The sequence below is a fragment of the Drosophila novamexicana genome, unplaced genomic scaffold (assembly GCF_003285875.2).
Source record: "Drosophila novamexicana strain 15010-1031.04,08,12 unplaced genomic scaffold, DnovRS2.1 tig00004554-arrow-pilon, whole genome shotgun sequence".
Lineage (NCBI taxonomy): Eukaryota > Metazoa > Arthropoda > Insecta > Diptera > Drosophilidae > Drosophila > Drosophila novamexicana.
The window spans coordinates 3363396-3382497 of record NW_020825051.1 but is presented as its reverse complement, the minus strand read 5'-3'; the positions used below and the strand labels follow the sequence as shown (position 1 = coordinate 3382497).

The window sequence follows — 19102 nt, the reverse complement described above, 5'->3', positions numbered from 1 at the left end:
AAAAGTGGCCTAACTAAATTTGTTACTTCCTTGAATAACTTGTTAAAAATAATTTTAAAACTCGAATTTTATTCTCCAAATTTGATACAAGTTTGAAAATAACAGCCAATATAATGGGATAATATCGATAAGTTTTCGATAATACCATTAACATTGTATGTTAGACTTAACAGCAACTTAAAAGATAATTTGAGCAGCCCCAGTTCATTTGAGCAATAACAGCTCTTCAAGCATAAGTATCAAAAGTAGACGCGGTGGTTCCTGTTAACGTATTAACATTAAAGAAGAATAACATTTGTTGTTGTTTTGCCGTCGGAGTAGCATGCACGTCGCGCGTCGAATGGAAAAATAATAATTTGTTTGAAAAATAAAACGACAACTAAATGCGCATACGTATTTCTTGTGCGTTTCAACAATATTCGGTATATATGTACATGCATCAAACAGCAAATACACATCTGATTTGTGGCGGACGTGTGTGTATGTGGGCGCGCAAAATCGTTAATTATTTTGATTAAAAGTGGAGAAAATAAATGCAGAATTTGTGTATGCTTGCTTGTGAAATTGGCAGAGCCCGCCGCATCCGACCACCCCGCGCCGGACGACTTTCGCGCAAATAAACACAAAAATAGCAATATCCAATCCAAAGAACAGCGCGCGTGTGTATTTTGGCTAAGACAGGAAGAGATCATTTGCCAAAAAGAGCAAGCAGCATACGTGCACATGTGTGTGAATGTGTGTTAAAGTAGTATGTGTGTGTTTCTGTGCATACAAGCAAATGTAAATAAAAAGAAAAGTGTAAAGCGAAAGTTCAATTGTGTAAAATCTTGAGTGTGCGTCAAGCGTTTGTTTAGCTTTTTTATTTGCTTGTATTGGTGCGTCTCGGACAGCGCGTGTGTTACACAAATAACGGCATTTGCAACTGCCGCCGCCACAGCTCTCCACCCGCGAGACACATGCACAGAAACAACAGCAACAACAACAGCGACAACGAAAAGAAAAAGAGCTGCAAAACTAAAGGCAAACGGAAAAGCAAGAGGCAGAGCAATTGTTTCAAGTGAATTGCAATAATTTGTGTTGGCTGGCCAGATGTGTTTAATAAATGATTGCGATTGCGCCAGTTGTATATTATTATGGCCTTGTTGAACAAACTGTTCTTTCCGTCGGTACCAGCGCCAACCGCAGCAGCAGCACCCACGCAAGCGACGCCATCGGCAGCGCCACCGCAGTTCTCTGCGCCCCAACAAACAACCCCAACAACAACGACAGCGCAAGCAACGCTAAATTATGGCCAAACAACAGTAGCGGAGGCGGCATCACGTACACACGCCTCTGCCGGCAACAATAGTTCGTCGTCCGCAAAAGCTACGCAAACGTCCAGAAATTATCTAAGGTAAGTGTTTGTCAGAGAGTGTGTTTTCGGAGAATGAGTTTGTATGTAAATATACACACATACACATGCATACGGGTACGTTAAGTGTTGTAGATCGGCACGTGTGTCGTGATAGCTATACTCATCACGCACACATCTCTAACGACTGTCGGTAATGCCCAGCACCTGGCATTAAGTCGTCCGTTAAAGGACGGCGAAAACAAAGGCGCACAACCCCTGTGGCCGTGAGGCAGCTGCACATGCAATCAGCGTGTGGGCAAAAAAAAAAAAAAAAAATACAAAAACAAAACCCATGCACAAGTATTGGAACGATAGCATTTCCATTGGCTTGCCTAGCCTTTGTGACTGGCAGTTCGCGACTCTCTTTATCTCTTCCTCTTTGTGCCTCGTACGCAAATTGGCGAACGTAAATGGGGACAATAACCCAACAAACATTTTGGCAAATGCTTCTATATTTGTCACGTACGCCAAAATGCAATGCTGCGCGGTCCCATCTCTGTATATTCCTATCTATGTGTCTATGTGTGCGTGTGTGTGTGTATTTGTGGTCTGATATCTGTTGTGGTGCTGTTGGAAGTCAAAGTGCAAATCAAAGGTGCGCCCCCAGCCAACGACACTATTACCAGCCCGCGACTGCGCTGTTGCTCTCCATTCGCCCCACTAATTTCGCCTCGGCTAGTTTCGCCTCGTTTGTAGAAACGAGCTCTCAGTCTGCCACTCTCGCGCTCTCTTCCGATCAACGACGTCGTTGGGGTAACGTAGGCGTCTGCATGTGTTTGTGTGTGTGTATATGTGTGTGTGTATGATTGTGTTGGCATTGGTGGCAGCGAGACGGCTGCGGCAACGGCGGACGTCAGGCGCAAATGTAAATAAAAACGAATCACATGACTTGCTAATCGGCGTTCACAGTCGCTGCCTGCTCTCGTGATTATTATGTCATACACATTTTGTTGTTGGCTTCGCCGCAATTGGGTGAGGTATGTGCATGGCATAGTGTTTGTATAAATACCCTTAAAGCGAAGGATATTTAAAATTGGACAGATTTGTCGAGTATAGGTTTATTCTTAGACAAGTGAGGGTATCTAGTCTTCGCTTCGCTGCGTCACATGCAGTGCTCTGTTGTTTTGCTGTTAATTCATTTAATTATTATTTATTACTGTTTATTTACTTATATATTATATGCTGAACTGTGCGCGTTAACAATGTTGATTTTTGACGCTTGCACTCGCCGTCAACGGTTCTGATTGCGGTCTCTCTTTGTTTGTTTGTATGCATGTTTGTTTGTGTTTGTTTGCTTATTGATTTTGCGATAGTGTGCGTGTGACTCGTTCGATCAACGGCAGCAGCAGCAGCAACAACAACAACAATCATAATAATAATAATAACAACAGCTATTTCAATTGTTCACTTACAATTTGCATTTCCCATTCAGTTCACAACGTGCGCGAATCGTTTGCGCAGCGATTTCTGTTAAATCGATTAGCGCGATCAGCACACATGCATATGTGTGTGTGTGTGTGCGAGGGGGCTGGGGTGGGGTGGTTTAATGGCCTAAATGCCCGATAAGGCGCGGAATATATAGCATATATCACCAGCATTTTGGCACTTTCAAGTGTGTATTGGCCAATTCGTGGCAACAGGGCAGGCACACACACACACACACACACATATATATATATATATATATATATATATGTACATGTGCCTATGTATGTGTGTATATATGTATTTATGGCCATTACAGTCGCACTCTCTCTCGCACTCAGCTGTTGCTGCTCTCCCTGGTTCGCCATCACGTGATAAACTTTTCACTCTGCTAATTAAACGCGAGGTTTTTGCACTTTGCTAAAGTGTAAACTTCAAAGCGTTGGCAGTTAAAACTCATTGAGAATTTCAGCTGCTGCTGCTGCTGCTGCTGCTTCTCCCTGCTCTGGTGGGTGGAGTGTGGCATATTAACATTGTGGTAGGTCAGGTTTTTGGGCGCTGTAAACCAAATAGAATTGTGTTTGCTTTTGCTGACAGTTAACGCTAATTTATTAAATTGTTTATATGGGCGACACGCTTGGGTAAATTTCCATCAACTACGGGCGCGTGTCTGTGTGTGTGTGTGTGTGTGTGAGTTTTTGTTATCGTTCATTTCCAATTTGGCTTGCGACTAAATTCTTTAGTAACTGCTCCTTTTTTATCACTCACTTTATCTCGCATAGTAAGTGTGCGATCGTCATTATTATAATAATTATTATTATAAAACTGGCTAAAACTGTGTATTTACTTAGCTGGCGAATGTCTGCCAGCCGGCCGCTCCCCTCACACTGAATCATGGCCAAGTCGTGTCCATATTTAGACGTTTTGCTGACTGGCTAGCCAGCTGGTCACATGACTACACAGACCCGCATACAATATGCGAAATTTAGGAGTTTGCGTGCGGGCAAAACAAAAAAAAAATAAAGAAAAAGATAAATAAATAAATTGGTAAAACCAAAAACAGCGGCGCATCATGTATTTGAAGCCCCTAACCCACATAGCCAAATCATTTGACAGACACACACACACACACACACACACATATGTGTGTATGTATTTGGTGTGTGCTTAGTTATTAGCACGTGGTTAATAATTTTCGATAAATTTATATATATTTATTTATTATTTATTTTTGGTGGGATTTTCAATGTTTACACAGTGAGTCGCCAGCTTTCACACGAACAAGTCAGCGGAGCACGTGGCCATACATATCTCTATATATGACGATGTCTATGCCCCAATTAGCACTCGATTGTGGAAATTTTATGCCAACAATCGCATATATTGTGTCTGCATATGGTATTGGGGGGATCGTGTGAAATAGTCGATTCATTTGATTGCTAATCAAAATCGGCCAATGCGTCTCCTTCACACATAAATAAATCAATCTACAAATGTTATAAATAATTTGGTTTCGAATCTTTTTTGTGGCTAGCCGAGTGCCAAAATTGATTGTAAATTGGAAATTCATTAAACTTGATAAGTGTGCGCGAATTGCTTTAACAAATACACACACTCGCACACACACACACACACATGGCAAGACATCAATCATTAGCGCTTCACTTCTGCCATATAAATGCGGACGTAATGCCCCCCGCTTATGTGGTATAACTATCGTGATTTACATGGCCCATTACGAGTTCATCTAATTTGCCAGCTGGGCGCCCAACTGTCTGGTCACTGCCGGACCCTTCGGCCGCATATCACATTCCGCACAGTGTGTATTTGGTAGAGAGTTTTTTTTTTATTTGTTAACTTATTTTTTATTTTTGTGCACCTTGAGTCAACACATTTGCTTCGCAGCAGCCTCGTGTCTTAACGCAAACAGTCACCCTGCCTCTATTATCAGTGGGTATATGCGTCTTAAGCGAGTGTGTGTGTGTATTTACAAGTCTCGGTCCCGCCATCAGTAAATATAAACCTATAAATGGCCTATAGATCCTTGGTTGACTGTAATTATACCCCAAGTGTTATCTGAATAAAGCTGCACAGCGTCTTAAAGCTCTTTAAAAAGCTGTAATGTGAATAATTTATGTACAACTATAATCAAAATATGTGCTTTAAAGCAGCTTAAAGCTCTATGCGAAAGCTGCGATTCAATAAGCAGCTCTCTCGCTCTCTCTTATATGAGCTGTTTTAAAGCAGATTGAAAGCTTTTCAAAAGCTCCTGAAAGCTCGGACATGATTCAAAGCGTAGTATAACAGAGTATATAAATCTGGTTCAGGCCAACTGACAGTTGCCAAATTCAGCTCTGGCTCAAAAGTGCTGTTGAACTAATATGCCCCATTTGTGCCTGCTGCATTTTACAGAGTATAATCACATTTAAATGCCAACGCTGTCGACTTTGCCACTGTGGCTTCATGTGTGAAGTCTCGTGGTCTGCCAAGTCATATGAGTGAGTCGTCGCAGCTGTTGTTGTTGTTGTTGTTTTAGGGGACTGATAGCTGCGTTGTCTAATGTTGTCGTCGTCGTTGTAGTTGCTGCTGCTGCTAATTATCAGTTAACAAAATTGCTTTTGCTTTTCAACAAGCAACGTCAAATTAGACATAATGCCCAAACGTAGAAAGTGCTGCTGTCAGCTGTAAATAAAAGTGCTAAGCACCGGCCCCGTCAAGTTGGACTTCTGTTTGGACACGCATATCTCTGACATATAAATCAATTCCGACAATCAATGCGATATGTTTACATTTCGTGTTGAGGAATTCGGTACTTGAAATTTGTGACTAGCGCCAACTTCAAGGAATTATAAATATTGCAATTGCACAATTCAATAAGAAATACATTTATTTCTAATAGCGAATTCGGCTTAAAAGTATTTGCTCAGCTTAATTACTTGGTATTCGGAGTTGTTTCTAGCCAGATGGCCTCTGGCTGGAAAGCTGATATTGTTTTGTTATTAGTTTGTGTTTCGATACGAAGAAAATGTATTTCTTATCGTTAGTTTACTTAATATATCAATGTCAACATGTGTTATTGCTCAAGAAAAATCAGAAAATGTTTTGACCCCTTTTTCATTCAATTACAAATTGCTGTTCAGCTAAAATAACATATGCATGCTAAGCAACTGTTAACGAAAGGTTATTTTCACTCGTATGTTATTGTGAAATAGTAGAAAGAACAGGAAATGTAAGTGCTCAGTAGCTTGCCTCTGTTATTCGTATGTTAGTATGTTAACATAAAGTTGCTTATGTTAGCGAACTGTTAGGGGGTTGTATAAAAAGGTAAAGTAGAGTTATGTGACAATTGACGACTAAAGAGATATGATATGACATTTACATCTTGCGAGATATGATATGACATTTGCATCCAGGCATGATTAATAGACGACGCTTTTAATAAGACTTTGATATGATCAATAGACCTTCACTGCTTCAACAACTCTTGAAGAATTGCCAGACTTGCGATGTTTCCATCTAGACATGATCAATCGACTCTTTAAGACTCTGAAAGCGTTACCAGACTTTAGATTTGTGCATTTAGATGAGATCAATCGACTTTTGCTATTTCTTGAAGAGTTGCCAGACTTGAGATATTCACATTTAAACATGATAGATCGATTTTCTGAGACACTTGAAGAGTTGACAGACTCCGCATAGGCGTTTAGCTGTAATCAATACCCTTTCGCTGCTTTTAAAACTCTTGAAGTGTTACCAGACTTGAGATACTTACCTCTAGACATGATCAATGGACTTTCTCCGCTTTTCAGCACGTTTCCACAAGTACATAAATCATTATTCAGAAACTTTGCTTAGTTTCGTCATCTCCAAGTTGACTCATTCTGTACACAAATCCAACGTCACATGATCACAGGTAAGGTGGCAACTCCCCTCGGACGTCGTTCCCCCACCTGTGCCACCTGCTCGTTTGCTTAACTGGTTTATGATTTCTACGCTTCTGGTTTGCGTTTCTCACTCTTCTGCTTTGATGTCTTTTTAGTGGTTCAATTTTAGTTTTATTCATTAATCGACTGGGGGCGCGTGTCTGTAAGTGCGCGCGCGCGTGTGTGTGTGTGTGTGTGCCATTCATTGTTTGTGTTGATTTTTATTTATATTTGCTCTGTTTCAAGTGTCACTTGGCAATCAGTCGTCGTCGTCGCCGTCGTCATTTGCACATTTGTTTGCCAGATACATTTCTCATGTTATTGTGGCTATTACCTGGCCCACTCTGCATGGGGACATGACAACGTTGGCAATTACCGAAAGCAACAACAACAGAAGCGGCAACAAAGCCTTTTGCCGATTTGCTTTGAACTTGACATTCGATTATTTGCGCACTTGAATGGGCTGTGCTTGCGGGGGTGAAGGTCAACGTTATCTTTACTTATATATGTATACAAATGCATGTATTTAAATGTGAATGTGTTTGTGTGTGTGCACATACAATAGGTACATATATAATATACATGCTCAAAATGGGCTGCATCTCATGATAATGATAGTCAATTTGCCGTAGCTTGCAAACAAAAAGAAAAAAGGCGCAGCTAGCAGTCGAGAGTGCCAGTTGAGTAGATATCCTGTAAACTGTGACAAAAATTCAAATTACCTTTAATACATACATATGTACATACTTTCATGACTGTTAAGCTTAATGATCTTTGAATTGTAATCATATCGATATTAATCGATATCATATGCAGCCATAAGCCAGGACACACACATTTGCAAAATTGCCCATCTCTAGCTTTTTTGAAGCTCGACGCGTTCACACACACAAACAAAGGGTTATGGCTGAATCGCGTCGGTTCCTCTTTCTGATGATGTACATACATATATATATAAAGTATACCCTCACTGACGACTTTTTCGGGTCCTGTAACTATTAAAGTCGAAGGGTCCTTCTTCTGCCTGTTACATAAATTTGCACAATTGCAACATACCGTTGCCCATTTTGAATGGGTATAGGGTAGAAAATATAACAAAATATACCAAACGAAATTGTGCGCTGTGGACGTTGACGTCGCTGCCGACGCTGGCGTCGCTGCCGGCAGCAGCAACAGCTTGTTGTCATTTTCATTGTCGCTCGTTGGCGTTGGCAGCGACGCCATCGTCGCCATCGTTGGTTGGTTTGGTCATGTGACTTGTTGTATGGAGCAACTGGTTGTTGTTGTTGTTGTTGCTGTTTCTGCTTTGTTGTAGTCGCTTTGGAAATCTGTTTTTATTTGCACGCTCTCTTTCACATACACACACACGCGCACACACACAAGGAGAGTCCATGCTGTGTAATATGATTAACAGATGTTGCCGCTTGATTTGATTATGCCCACCAATTGCGGCTATATACAGCGACATATACAGTTATGTATATATATGCATGTGTGGTATATTCAAACTAAATCCGAAGGGCTAATACAGTACATAATTCAAGCTCTAGCTGATAACCAGCAGCATATCAATCAAAATTATTGTTCAGCTGCCCCTGCCCCATTGCCTTGGCCCAAAGACGTCGACGTCGATGTTGACGTCGACGACGACGGCGGCGCGGGGCAGAGCGACGCAATCTGCTCAAGTGGCCACTGGCCCAGAGTAGCTCTCCAAACATGAATACACATACATATATATACACACACACATATGTAGATGAGTTAATGTTTTTCTTTGCATGTATTTGCTTAGTATTGTTGCCTTGTTTTTCATTTTTTTGTTGTTGCTCTCTTTTGTTTTGCTTGCGTAGCTGAAAAAAGCATGTGATCCCAGCGTATGCCAAGAAGCAGAAGGCAAGATCACAGCATGAGCACAAGAGCGAGAGCGAGAGCGAGATAGCAGTAAAGGCTGCTCTGCATGCAACCTGCACCGAAGCCAAAGATACCCTTGCACAAAGCTCAAGTCAACAGCAAAAAAAAAAAAAAAAACACTTGTAAATAACATGAGTAACAGCCTTGGACCTGGGTTCGATTACCCTGTGCAAGGCGGCTAATCGCATGCCGTGGAGAAGAGTGCATCGAACGCTAGACGACCCTGAGATACCCTAGAAAATTGATTTTCATAATCGCATATAGCCGCACTTTCCGGCTATCTATAATCTACAAGCACAAGAAACAACTTTTTTTGCTGCCTTTCATTTAAACTTTAAATTTCACAATTGGTTTACGATTTATAATCTGCTGACACAACTGGAACGTACCTGATAATTGATAATTAGCCTAGGCTGGCCATAAATATGGCATAGGAGCGTTTCGCATAGGAAATTTATTACCTGAGCCTGCAGGTTTCTTCGTCAAATTTCCTTATTAATCTTAAAATAGAATACCTTAAGTTTTTATGAGCAGCTTTTTAGCTATTGATTTTCTTTTATATATAACATTATGAGTACCTGAGAAACTCAGAGATATCATCTAAATTTATAAATAAAAAAATTGCCAACTGATATCTAAGAGCTCTCTGTATACGATTGTCATGGCCTTAGACTGATAACGAATATATATATATATATATATATATATATATATACATATATACAATCAATTGGATCGCATATAATCCACCCTTTGTTATAAATAAATAAAAACCAATTGAACTTGAAGTTGCAAAAAAAAAATAAAATAAAAAGACTCAAAAACTCAACTGAATGAAAGTACGTAGACCCGGCTGATAAGTCCAAAATTTAGCGATCGTACGATAATTATTTGTGCACATTATTATTTTTTTTTTTTTCTGATCGACGCCAGGTGACAGTTGACAGGTCAGTGGCAGGTCCATCGCTCAAAGCACGTAGACCGGAAGTCTATTGGCCCCCCACTTGGGGGAAGGGGGCGCAAGGTCTACCCGTAATTGACAAGCTTTGAGCGCCAGTCGATCTCTCTCTGTCTCTCTCTCTCTCTTTGTCTCTCTCTAGCTAATCCATCACGAATGTCGAAAAGTCTTTGCCGTATTATATTCAACACTCACAAGATATTAACACATCACCCGACAAGACAAAATAATGATAATAAGTAGGGGGCACATGTGATGCTCTGTCGGTGCGTCGCAGCTGGACGGGAATCATGTGAGCTTGCGCTCGCTCCTCAATTGATGCCTCCGTGCCCCGTGTGCCCCGTGTGCCCCGTGTGCCGTGTGCCTCATGAGGCAGTAGTTGGCCCGCGTAGTCGCAGACGTCGCCTATCTGCATAAATATATCTCTCTATATATATAAATTGACTGTATATTTATACGATATAAGTGTGTGGTTATATATATCGATCATGCGAGTACTTGTTCGTACTCATATTCATACGGAGCGGGTAGGTGAGGAAGGGGCGTGATGGGGGGGAGGGGGTCGCTACTCGTTTGCTTATCGTCGTTTATTTAGTCGACACTTTGAACGGGACGATCCGATCCGATCCGATCCGATCCGATCCGATCCGATCCGATGCGATGCGATTCGATTCCGATTCTGTTACGATTCGTAACGCCTTGAACTTCATTTGGCGTCTAGCATCGCGGCCATAAACATTGTTTTCCATTGCGAGCGCGATCTTACGTGTTTTTCTTCTTCTACTTCTATTTTGTCTATTTTGCAAATGCACACATATTCGCAACGGTATCCAGTTTGTGTTAACAGTTGATCATCAATCGATATTTATCGATCTCGAGCGTCGGTTTATTGAGCATATCCGCATGCATACGGCGCCGTTTAAGCATAGGTAAGCCTCCAGCTGGAGTCCGGCCTCAATTATCAAATTGCCGGACTTTTAGGTCTTTAAGTACAAACGGGCCGACCAATGTCCGTGTGTGTGTGTGTGTGTGGATGTAGGGCGCTGGCACACACACACACCGGCCAGACTCGTGATCCAGTCGGGCCCACTAACTAATCTATGTATGTGTACACAGAAATTTCCCCCGTCTTATCGCGTTGGCATAAAACAAAATGAAGCAATAAAACACGTCGCGCCCGCCTCCACCAGAGCGAACTCCTCCCCCGCCATCCCGTCCGGAGCTCCAGCCATAAAGCATGCACATTGAAAAATTCGTTAATTATAGCGCTAATTTAGGCAGTTGGCGTATTTTCAATTTAGCGCTACTTATTGTTAGACGAGCCATTTATAAACCCACTAAAAATAAATTAGCTCAAATCTGCGACGCTCACATTCAAGTGGATGTGACGAAATAGGTGGAAACCTTAAACCAATCGTATTCCGCTATTTAACACACGTAACTAATAATAATCCAAAAAGTGCCCAAAGTTCAATCCAATAAACGATAATACAACTCGGATCGATCTTATCGCTTTGATGATATTCGGTAGCATCGTAAAAACTTTTGTTGGCAACCATCGAAATAAGATAAACTGAAATAAAAGCGAAAACCATTCAAAGCCATATTCAATGACGCGCGCGGTATTCGGGCTGCATTCGGTGGCTCGTCATGAGTAATCGTCACGTGCCGAATGATTCTATTCTATTTATAAGGCGCACACAAGTTACCCAAATGACCCACTCGACAATGAATAGCGCAAAGATGTGCGCATTATACACAAATTACAATCGTCCGAGTACAGAGACTGAGACTGATACTGAGACTGAGACTGAGACTGAGACAGAGACAGAGAGAGAGAGAGACTGAGACAGAGAGAGAGAGACTGAGACAGGGACTGAGACTGAGATACACTGATACTAAAGCAGAGACTGAGAGAGAGACAGGGACAGGGATTGAGACAGAGACAGGAATTGAGACTGAGAGAAAGACTGAGAGAGAGACAGGGACAGGGATTGAGATAGGCTCTAATATAGAGACTGAGACAGGGACAGGACTGAGACTAAGACTTGGAGAGAGACTGAGACTGAGAGTGAGACTGAGAGAAAGACAGAGAGAGACTGAAGGACTGGGATAGAGACAGAGACAGGGACAGAGACTGAGACTAAAACTTGGAGAGAGATAGAGATAGATAGTGCGACGATAGTGAGACTTAGAGAAAGACAGAGAGAGACTGTAGGACTGGGATAGAGACTGAGACAGGGACAAAGACTGTGAAAGAGACTGAGACTAAGACTTTGAGAGAGATGGAGATAGATAGAGCGACTGAGACTGAGAGAAAGACAGAGAGAGACTGAAGGTCTGAGATAGAGACAGAGACATAGACAGAGACTGTGAAAGAGACTGAGACTAAGACTTGGAGAGAGATGGAGATAGATAGAGCGACTGAGACTGAGAGAAAGACAAAGACTGAAAGACTGAGAGAGAGACAGAGACAGGGACAGAGAAATTGTAATTGATCGGATTGTCCGTGTTTTAGTTTGGCAGCTGAGCATTTGTTTATTGAAGGGGCGCATCTGAGTCACGGATCACATTGTGATCAACAGCTTTGAAATCACATGATAGCATTGAGCTCATCTTAACATCAACATCAACAAGATATTTGCATCAAATCTTTGTATTTACTTTATCTGAACCCTATTTATGCCCTGAACTGCCAAGTAGTTTTTCCTATAATTCCTATACTGGAAAAACAAACTTGGATAATTATGAAAATATGAAAATATTTATTGCATATTATCCTATTTTTTATCTTGTGAAGATTTTGTGAATAAAAATACCCACAATCTACACAGAATAAAAAGTTAAAAATTTGGAATTTTACATTTTTTCCAATTTTTATATTTTTTCAGAATAATATTTGCAAAATTTTAAATGGGAAAAATATTGTTTTATTAAAGATCTCAACTGGTTCAAATACTTCAAAATTCAGAAACAAAGCTGTGATAAATTTTTTATTCGATTTACTTTGAACCGGAAGTTCTGATGATACAATTTTTACTCTGCTCCAAAAACAACGGAACTTAGCCTCGATTTCTTAAATGTTTTGGCTTTAAACTAAAAACTTTTGTTTGGCAATTCAACTCTAAAGCATAAACAACTTTATCTTACCAAATGTATCTATCACAAATGATAAGATAAATGTTGGGCGCAGATCTAATTTGGCCCGCGATTTCTATATGAAAATATTTACGGCTAGCAATATTCTCAGTAGAACGGGCAATAAAAGATTAAAAAGTTTAATACTTTATTTAAAAATTTGCAAATGTGTTACGTGCATTGAACCAGCGACTTTACTTCTTGGGCTTGCAGCCCTGTTTTAAATAAATATTTGCTTTTACATTCAAAAATGATCTCAACAAGATGCACTCACCCCATCCTTACATGGCTTGGCTTGGCTTGTGATTCAATACGTGGGCGCCAGAACACATCATCATCTCTTTGTTTCTCCATCTCACTGTCTCTCTCTCTCTCTGTCTCTATTTGCTTTGCAGCCAATTCCCCTTCGATGCGAGCCAGGTGCGCGTCCTGCTCTATAGAGAGGACGACAGTCACGGCAGGCGTCTGCTCTTCGACTCGCATGCCCTGCAGAAGGTGACGCTGAAGGAATCCAACAGCAGCAGCAGCTCGGGCGGCAAGTTCCTCAAGAATGACAAGTATACGTCGCTGCAGAATGGCAAGATTCAGGCCAAGGCACATTCCAACAACAACGGCAGCAACCTGATCGAAGTGTGTCCGGAATATGGCTACAAGGTGAGCAGCTGCCTCCCAATCCCAATCCGTAGCCCAAATACAGCTCCTTTTATTAATCTCGACTCGTTTCTTGCGCAGCACAATCGTCCGACGGGCGCGGATATTACGCCCATTGGCGAGATGGTCTTCGGCTCGCTGGCCATGTCCTTCTGCGGCACCGCGCTCAAGGTGCACTGGCTGCCGCAGCCGGCGCGCATACTCTGCTCCCAGGTGTACCTGACGCCTCAGGGCAATGGCAGTGCGGGCACGGGGACGGGCGCCGGCGGCACGGGCAGCCACTCGCCCTATTCCACGCTCTCGATGAACAGCCTGACGCCGCGCAGTTCGATTTGCAGCGAGCACGGCTCCATGGACGGGCTGTCCATGAACTCCTTCTCCATGCCGTTCAGCGTCAGCGTCGGTAGGCACATGAGCCTGACGCCGCCGCTGGATGTGCCCACGGCGCCGGATCAGCAGTCGCTGTCAATTGCGGACAGCGGGCCGCGCTTCTCCTCCACGTATAGCAACGCCACCGACTCGGGCTACTCGGCCAGCGCCAGCGGGAGTGGGAGTGGCACTGGCGGCGCCTATTCCAGCGGGGATCAGTGGTCGTATCAGTATTCCACGCGCAGCAGCTTCGGCAGCGTGCTCTCCGACCAGTCGGAGGCCATGCGCAAGCTCAGCCTGGACGATTGGGCCTTCTATGCCAGTTCGCCGCATCTGGACGAGTTCGCCAGCGATGGCTGCCTGCAGCGCCGAATCTCGCGCAATCTGCGCACCTCCTTCGAGTACGAGCATTCCAAGAACGATTTTATTGGCTTCTTCAGCGACAACTACACCGGCAACAGTGCCCCGCCCAATGGCGGCAATACCACTGGCACTGGCGCCGCCACCGGCGGTAGCGAGGGAGGCGGCATGGCTCCGCCTCAGTACAGGCGCGCCAGCTACTGTGCGAACGAGTCGCGCAGCAATCCGGAGATGGGACGCCGCCAGGCGAACCTGAGACGTCGTCCGAAGCTCGGCCTGGCCGTGTGCATAACCATGAGCGAGTCCTTCGAGGAGGAAATGGAGCTCTTCTGCAGCGAGCACATTGCGCTGCTCGAGTCCATGCTGAGTCGTCTGCGGGCCAGCACGGAGCACGCTTACATCAATCACAAGAACTTTCTGCAGGTGCGTCCCCCTGGCTGATCACAAATGTATCTTATACTATATTTTTCCCTTTTGCACCTGCAGATCATGTTCCAGGCCTGGCAGGATGCGCAGCGTTGGTTCAGCGATCTGTTTACGGCGCCGCGCATTAAGACGCCCGTCTGGCTGAGCATTACCACGAGCGGCAGCAAGTACTCCAAGACCGTGGCCGAGCGCTTCATGAAGGAGCTGTGCGATCTGCTCTCCTTTGCGGACACCAAGGACTCCAACTTGTAAGCGTTCACTTTTTCCATCCTTTTCCTTTGGTCTAATCTCTTTTTGTTGCCTTGCAGCTTCATCAGCACCATGCTGACGGGCATACTCACGTATCATCTGGGCTGGGTGGCCACCGTGTCGGCATTCAATAGCTCCAGCTCGCGTCGCAGCACTGCATCCGCATCGTCGGCGGCCATTGAACGGCGCGCCAAGCTGCTGCAGGTCTCCCAGAAGCATCCGTACAATGCGCTCTGGGCACAGCTGGGCGATCTGTATGGCGCCATCGGCATGCCGCCCAAGCTGGCGCGCACCATCATCTACGGCTCGGAGAAGATGTGGGTGGACAAGCTGCTCAACGTGCTCACCTATTTCATACGCTGCAGCGAGGTGCGACGCGCCGCCAAGCGGGAGGACTTCAACAAGCAGCTCATCAACGAACTGGTCATCAGCCAGAGCGGCCAGGAGCGGCACAAGAGTCCGCCCGCCATGCGGCGACGTACTGCGGCAGCTGGCCTTGGCCTCAGCCGCACCACAACCTGCAAGCAGAATCTGAATGCCATTGTGGACGATACGGAGCAGGACGAACTGAGCAGCGGGGATGAGGAGCTGGAGGAGCTGGAGCTAGAGCAGCAGCAGCAGGAGCAGGATGCCAAGTTGATTGGCACACTGAAGAAAAATGAGATTCCCACGGTGCTGGCATTCCGCGACTCGCACTTTGTGCAGCAGGAGCTGCGCATTGGCAACTACCTCATGGACACGGGCATCGAGAAGAAGACGCTGCTGGCGCGCCAGGCCCAAAAGTACTTTCGCACCGGCAAGGATGGGCGCATACGTTTGACTGTGACCACGCCGGAGAACGTAGAGTTGTGCATGGAGGAGGACTCGAATGCCGGCTCCGTCGGCACCGGCGGTAGCATTGACGACGGCGCCATCGAAGCCCTCGAGTTCGATGAGAGCCGAACAAATGCAACAGCAGAAACGGAAACAGAGCAGAATCCCGCGTTGCCCTGCAAGAAGAACTTTTTCTGGAACATTGTGCCCACGACGGGAGTCAAGGAGGGCTTCAGTCTCAGCGATCTGGCCAAGCTGCAGCAGGGCGTCAAGATCATAAATCGCAAGCTGGAGCGCCGCAGCAGCAGTTACTCCGTGGAGAACGAGCCCCCACCGTGCGCCGGCAACGAGTCGCTGGAGCAGCTGGGAGCGGATCGCCGTGTATCGCATTTGTCGCTCTCGGATCTGATCACACAGAACAGCATGGGCAAGAGCGATCGCATGACGTGGGGCATTGAGCCCATCAAGGAGAATGTCAGTCTCGAGGAGCAAATCCACTTTGATCTCTGCCAGAAACTCATCGAACGGGAGCACGGCATCTGCCGTCAGACCTCGGCGGACAATGGCAACGGCGTTGTTTTCGTCCTGGGCGACAACGAGCCGCTGATAAATCTCAAGAAGAGCAACGAGGATCTCACCGACGACGCCAAGCCCTCAATGCTGTGCGCCCTGCACCAGCGCACCCATGACGCCAGCATGGCCAACAAGAAGCACTCGGGCATGAAGTTCAACTTTCAGCAATATCCGCAGATTGCGACAAACTACATGAAGAGCAAGAATCTGCTTATGTCCAACTACGATCTACTGATGGACAAGGTCAGCAAGCTGGAGGCCAGTGAATCCCTCAAGTCCAGCGACAGCAGCGTCACCCTGCAGCAGCAACTGGCGGCCAGCAGCAGCTCCACAATTTCGCCAGCGGCTGTGGGCAGCGAACGTTGCATCGTGTGCAACAGCGGAGGCGCGCTCAGCGGAGGAGCCACATACCAGACGCCCTCCAATGCCACCGAGCTGGAGTTTGAGACGGATGAGGTGCACTGCTACAACGAGAGCAGCAATAGTTCCAGCGCCTTGCAGCCGGTCAACTCGGCTGCCTCCATCGATACGCTGAAGTCGATGCCGGAGCCGGCGTCCACGCCCAGCTATACGCGACGGGCCCAGGCGAAGCGTGTGCCCTCTCAGCGCAGCTCCGTCTCATCGGTGGCCGCCAAGTGTGCGGCTGTCAATGAGTCGCAGCAGATGCTGAAGCTGCCCGTGCCGGGCATCAAGGAGCTGCCGCAGGAGGATGAGCCACCCGGCGACAAGCTGCGCGCCGGTTTCATTCCATCGCTGATGCTGAGCGTCAGCGATCACTACGTCTCCGACATGGTGCTCCAGGTGAGGCAAACTCGAAACTTAATAAAACGAAATGCATGGTTAGCAAACATTTCTTGCAGGGCACATGTGCACCGCCCTTTAAGTGGGAAATGAATCTGCGCGAGGATCTGGCGCTGGCCGCACGTTCCGCCTCGCTTATCTCACAGCCGGCGGAGAATATTGCCATTGTGGCGGACATGGATAAGTGGGATGTGCGCCTAATCTCATCACAGTCACAGCAGTTCCCCTATGCCGGCGGTCAGAGCTCGCCGGTGGGCATGTCCCAGCTGGTTTCCAGCATGCTCGAGACTGTCCAGGCCATGCACGCCGGCGGCATACCCGCCTACGACGTAAGTGCTTCTCAATGTAGACATATAAATGGTTTAAGCTAATCAGAATTTATATGCAATTGCAGTGCCTGTCCTTTCTGGAGGCCAAGCTGCAGGAGATCTACATGCAATCGGAAACATTGGCTGCATTTCTGCTCGAAACGGATCCCTGCCGCCTGGGCGACATTACGACACCGCTGCAGCTCTCCGAGAATGATGTGCCGCTGCTGCTGTCCATCGCCTACATCCATACGCCCAAGATTAGTCGCAAGTGCGGCATCAGCTTCAGATGACAAACGCGTCTGGGCCGGACCAATAACAATCATTGCCAAAACATAATTAAGAGCCAGTTCATCAAGCTACATCCTCTCATGCATCATCCAAAGCGAAACAAGCGAAATACTCCAGCGAATTTTCATTTCACTGACTTTGTGATATATATATATATCTATTTATATGAATAATAGCGTGTAGTAAAAGCAGGTTACGTTAGTTAGGGCATACGGCAGCTTAACATAACAAACAATTAAACAAACAAACACTCATACTCTATAGAAGTCGCACCTGTCATCTATTATGGCATTAATATTAACATTTATAATTATATACCCGACCATCATACAACGATTTAATTTAGGGAACCCACTCATCGCAGTCACATGAAGAAGTATTGTAAATTATTTGATTTAGATTTAGTTAGCATGATTGTGTGCACGATTTAGTAGCACTCGAGGCTGCTATCGATCGATCGACCATTGTATCATGTGCTCGAGCTACTCGTAGTGTTTGCATTAGATTTAATAATTTATGACAGCAATAATCTATTAATTGATTTAATTATATTGTTCACCATACACTACGTATACGTTAGTTTATACTGAGTAAAGTAGGGGAGCATCGGGTTAGCATTCGAGGATTAACTACACGTACATAAACACATGTATACCCAAGCAATTCATAAGGTCGCATAAAAACTGTAAAATCAAAAAACAAATATTGTGCGTTCCTTTAAATGGTAAAAACGAGTCCAAAAAACCGAATCTCTCTAAAATCGGCCTTCAAAAATCTTAAAACTCGAATATCTCGGGTAAATTAAGTCCGATTTCGGAATGATATGGCTTGTTGGACTCGTTCAGATCCCGACTATCGATTGGCAACCAAAAATCCGCATTCTAAGATTTGACCAGATTTCGTCAAAATGGCAAGGGGTTACATCACGTTTTTAGCTAAAAATGTGATTTCTTCCGAATTTGAAAAACTTGGATTCTAATTGATTCTACGGAGCTCCACGAGTCCGAAAATGGTAATCTTTTCAAGATCGGACTTCATTTGGCCAAGATATGGCCATTTTTAGTTTTTGAAAATTTTTAAAACTCGAATATCTCGGGTAAATTAAGTCCGATTTCGGAATGATATGGCTTGTTGGACTCGTACAGATCCCGACTATCGATTGGCAACCAAAAATCCGCATTCTAAGATTTGACCAGATTTCGTCAAAATGGCAAGGGGTTACATCACGTTTTTAGCTAAAAATGTGATTTCTTCCGAATTTGAAAAACTTGGATGCTAATTGATTCTACGGAGCTCCACGAGTCCGAAAATGGTAATCTTTTCAAGATCGGACTTCATTTGGCCAAGATATGGCCATTTTTAGTTTTTGAAAATTTTTAAAACTCGAATATCTCGGGTAAATTAAGTCCGATTTCGGAATGATATGACTTGTTGGACTCGTACAGATCCCGACTATCGATTGGCAACCAAAAATCCGCATTCTAAGATTTGACCAGATTTCGTCAGAATGGCA

The 19102-nt window shown here is 44.7% G+C and overlaps 1 protein-coding gene across 1 annotated transcript; it reads left to right on the top strand.

The window, feature by feature from the left end:
* Positions 1-35: 35 nt before the first annotated feature.
* Positions 36-18317, top strand: LOC115769935. Its single transcript, XM_030714976.1, has 7 exons — positions 36-1393; positions 13144-13402; positions 13481-14551; positions 14615-14802; positions 14863-16990; positions 17050-17319; positions 17385-18317. Exons 1-7 carry the CDS (start codon positions 1134-1136, stop codon positions 17589-17591), a joined length of 4383 nt encoding a protein of 1460 aa, XP_030570836.1. The 5' UTR covers positions 36-1133; the 3' UTR covers positions 17592-18317.
* The last annotated feature ends 785 nt before the right edge of the window (positions 18318-19102 follow it).

Excerpts from the sequence above, each read along its gene's own strand:
- LOC115769935 (XM_030714976.1), top strand. The coding sequence starts at position 1,134 with ATGGCCTTGTTGAACAAACTGTTCTTTCCGTCGGTACCAGCGCCAACC. Across the intron at positions 14,803-14,862 it reads GACACCAAGGACTCCAACTT|CTTCATCAGCACCATGCTGA; the intron begins GTAAGCGTTCAC and ends GTTGCCTTGCAG. Across the intron at positions 17,320-17,384 it reads GCGGCATACCCGCCTACGAC|TGCCTGTCCTTTCTGGAGGC; the intron begins GTAAGTGCTTCT and ends ATGCAATTGCAG.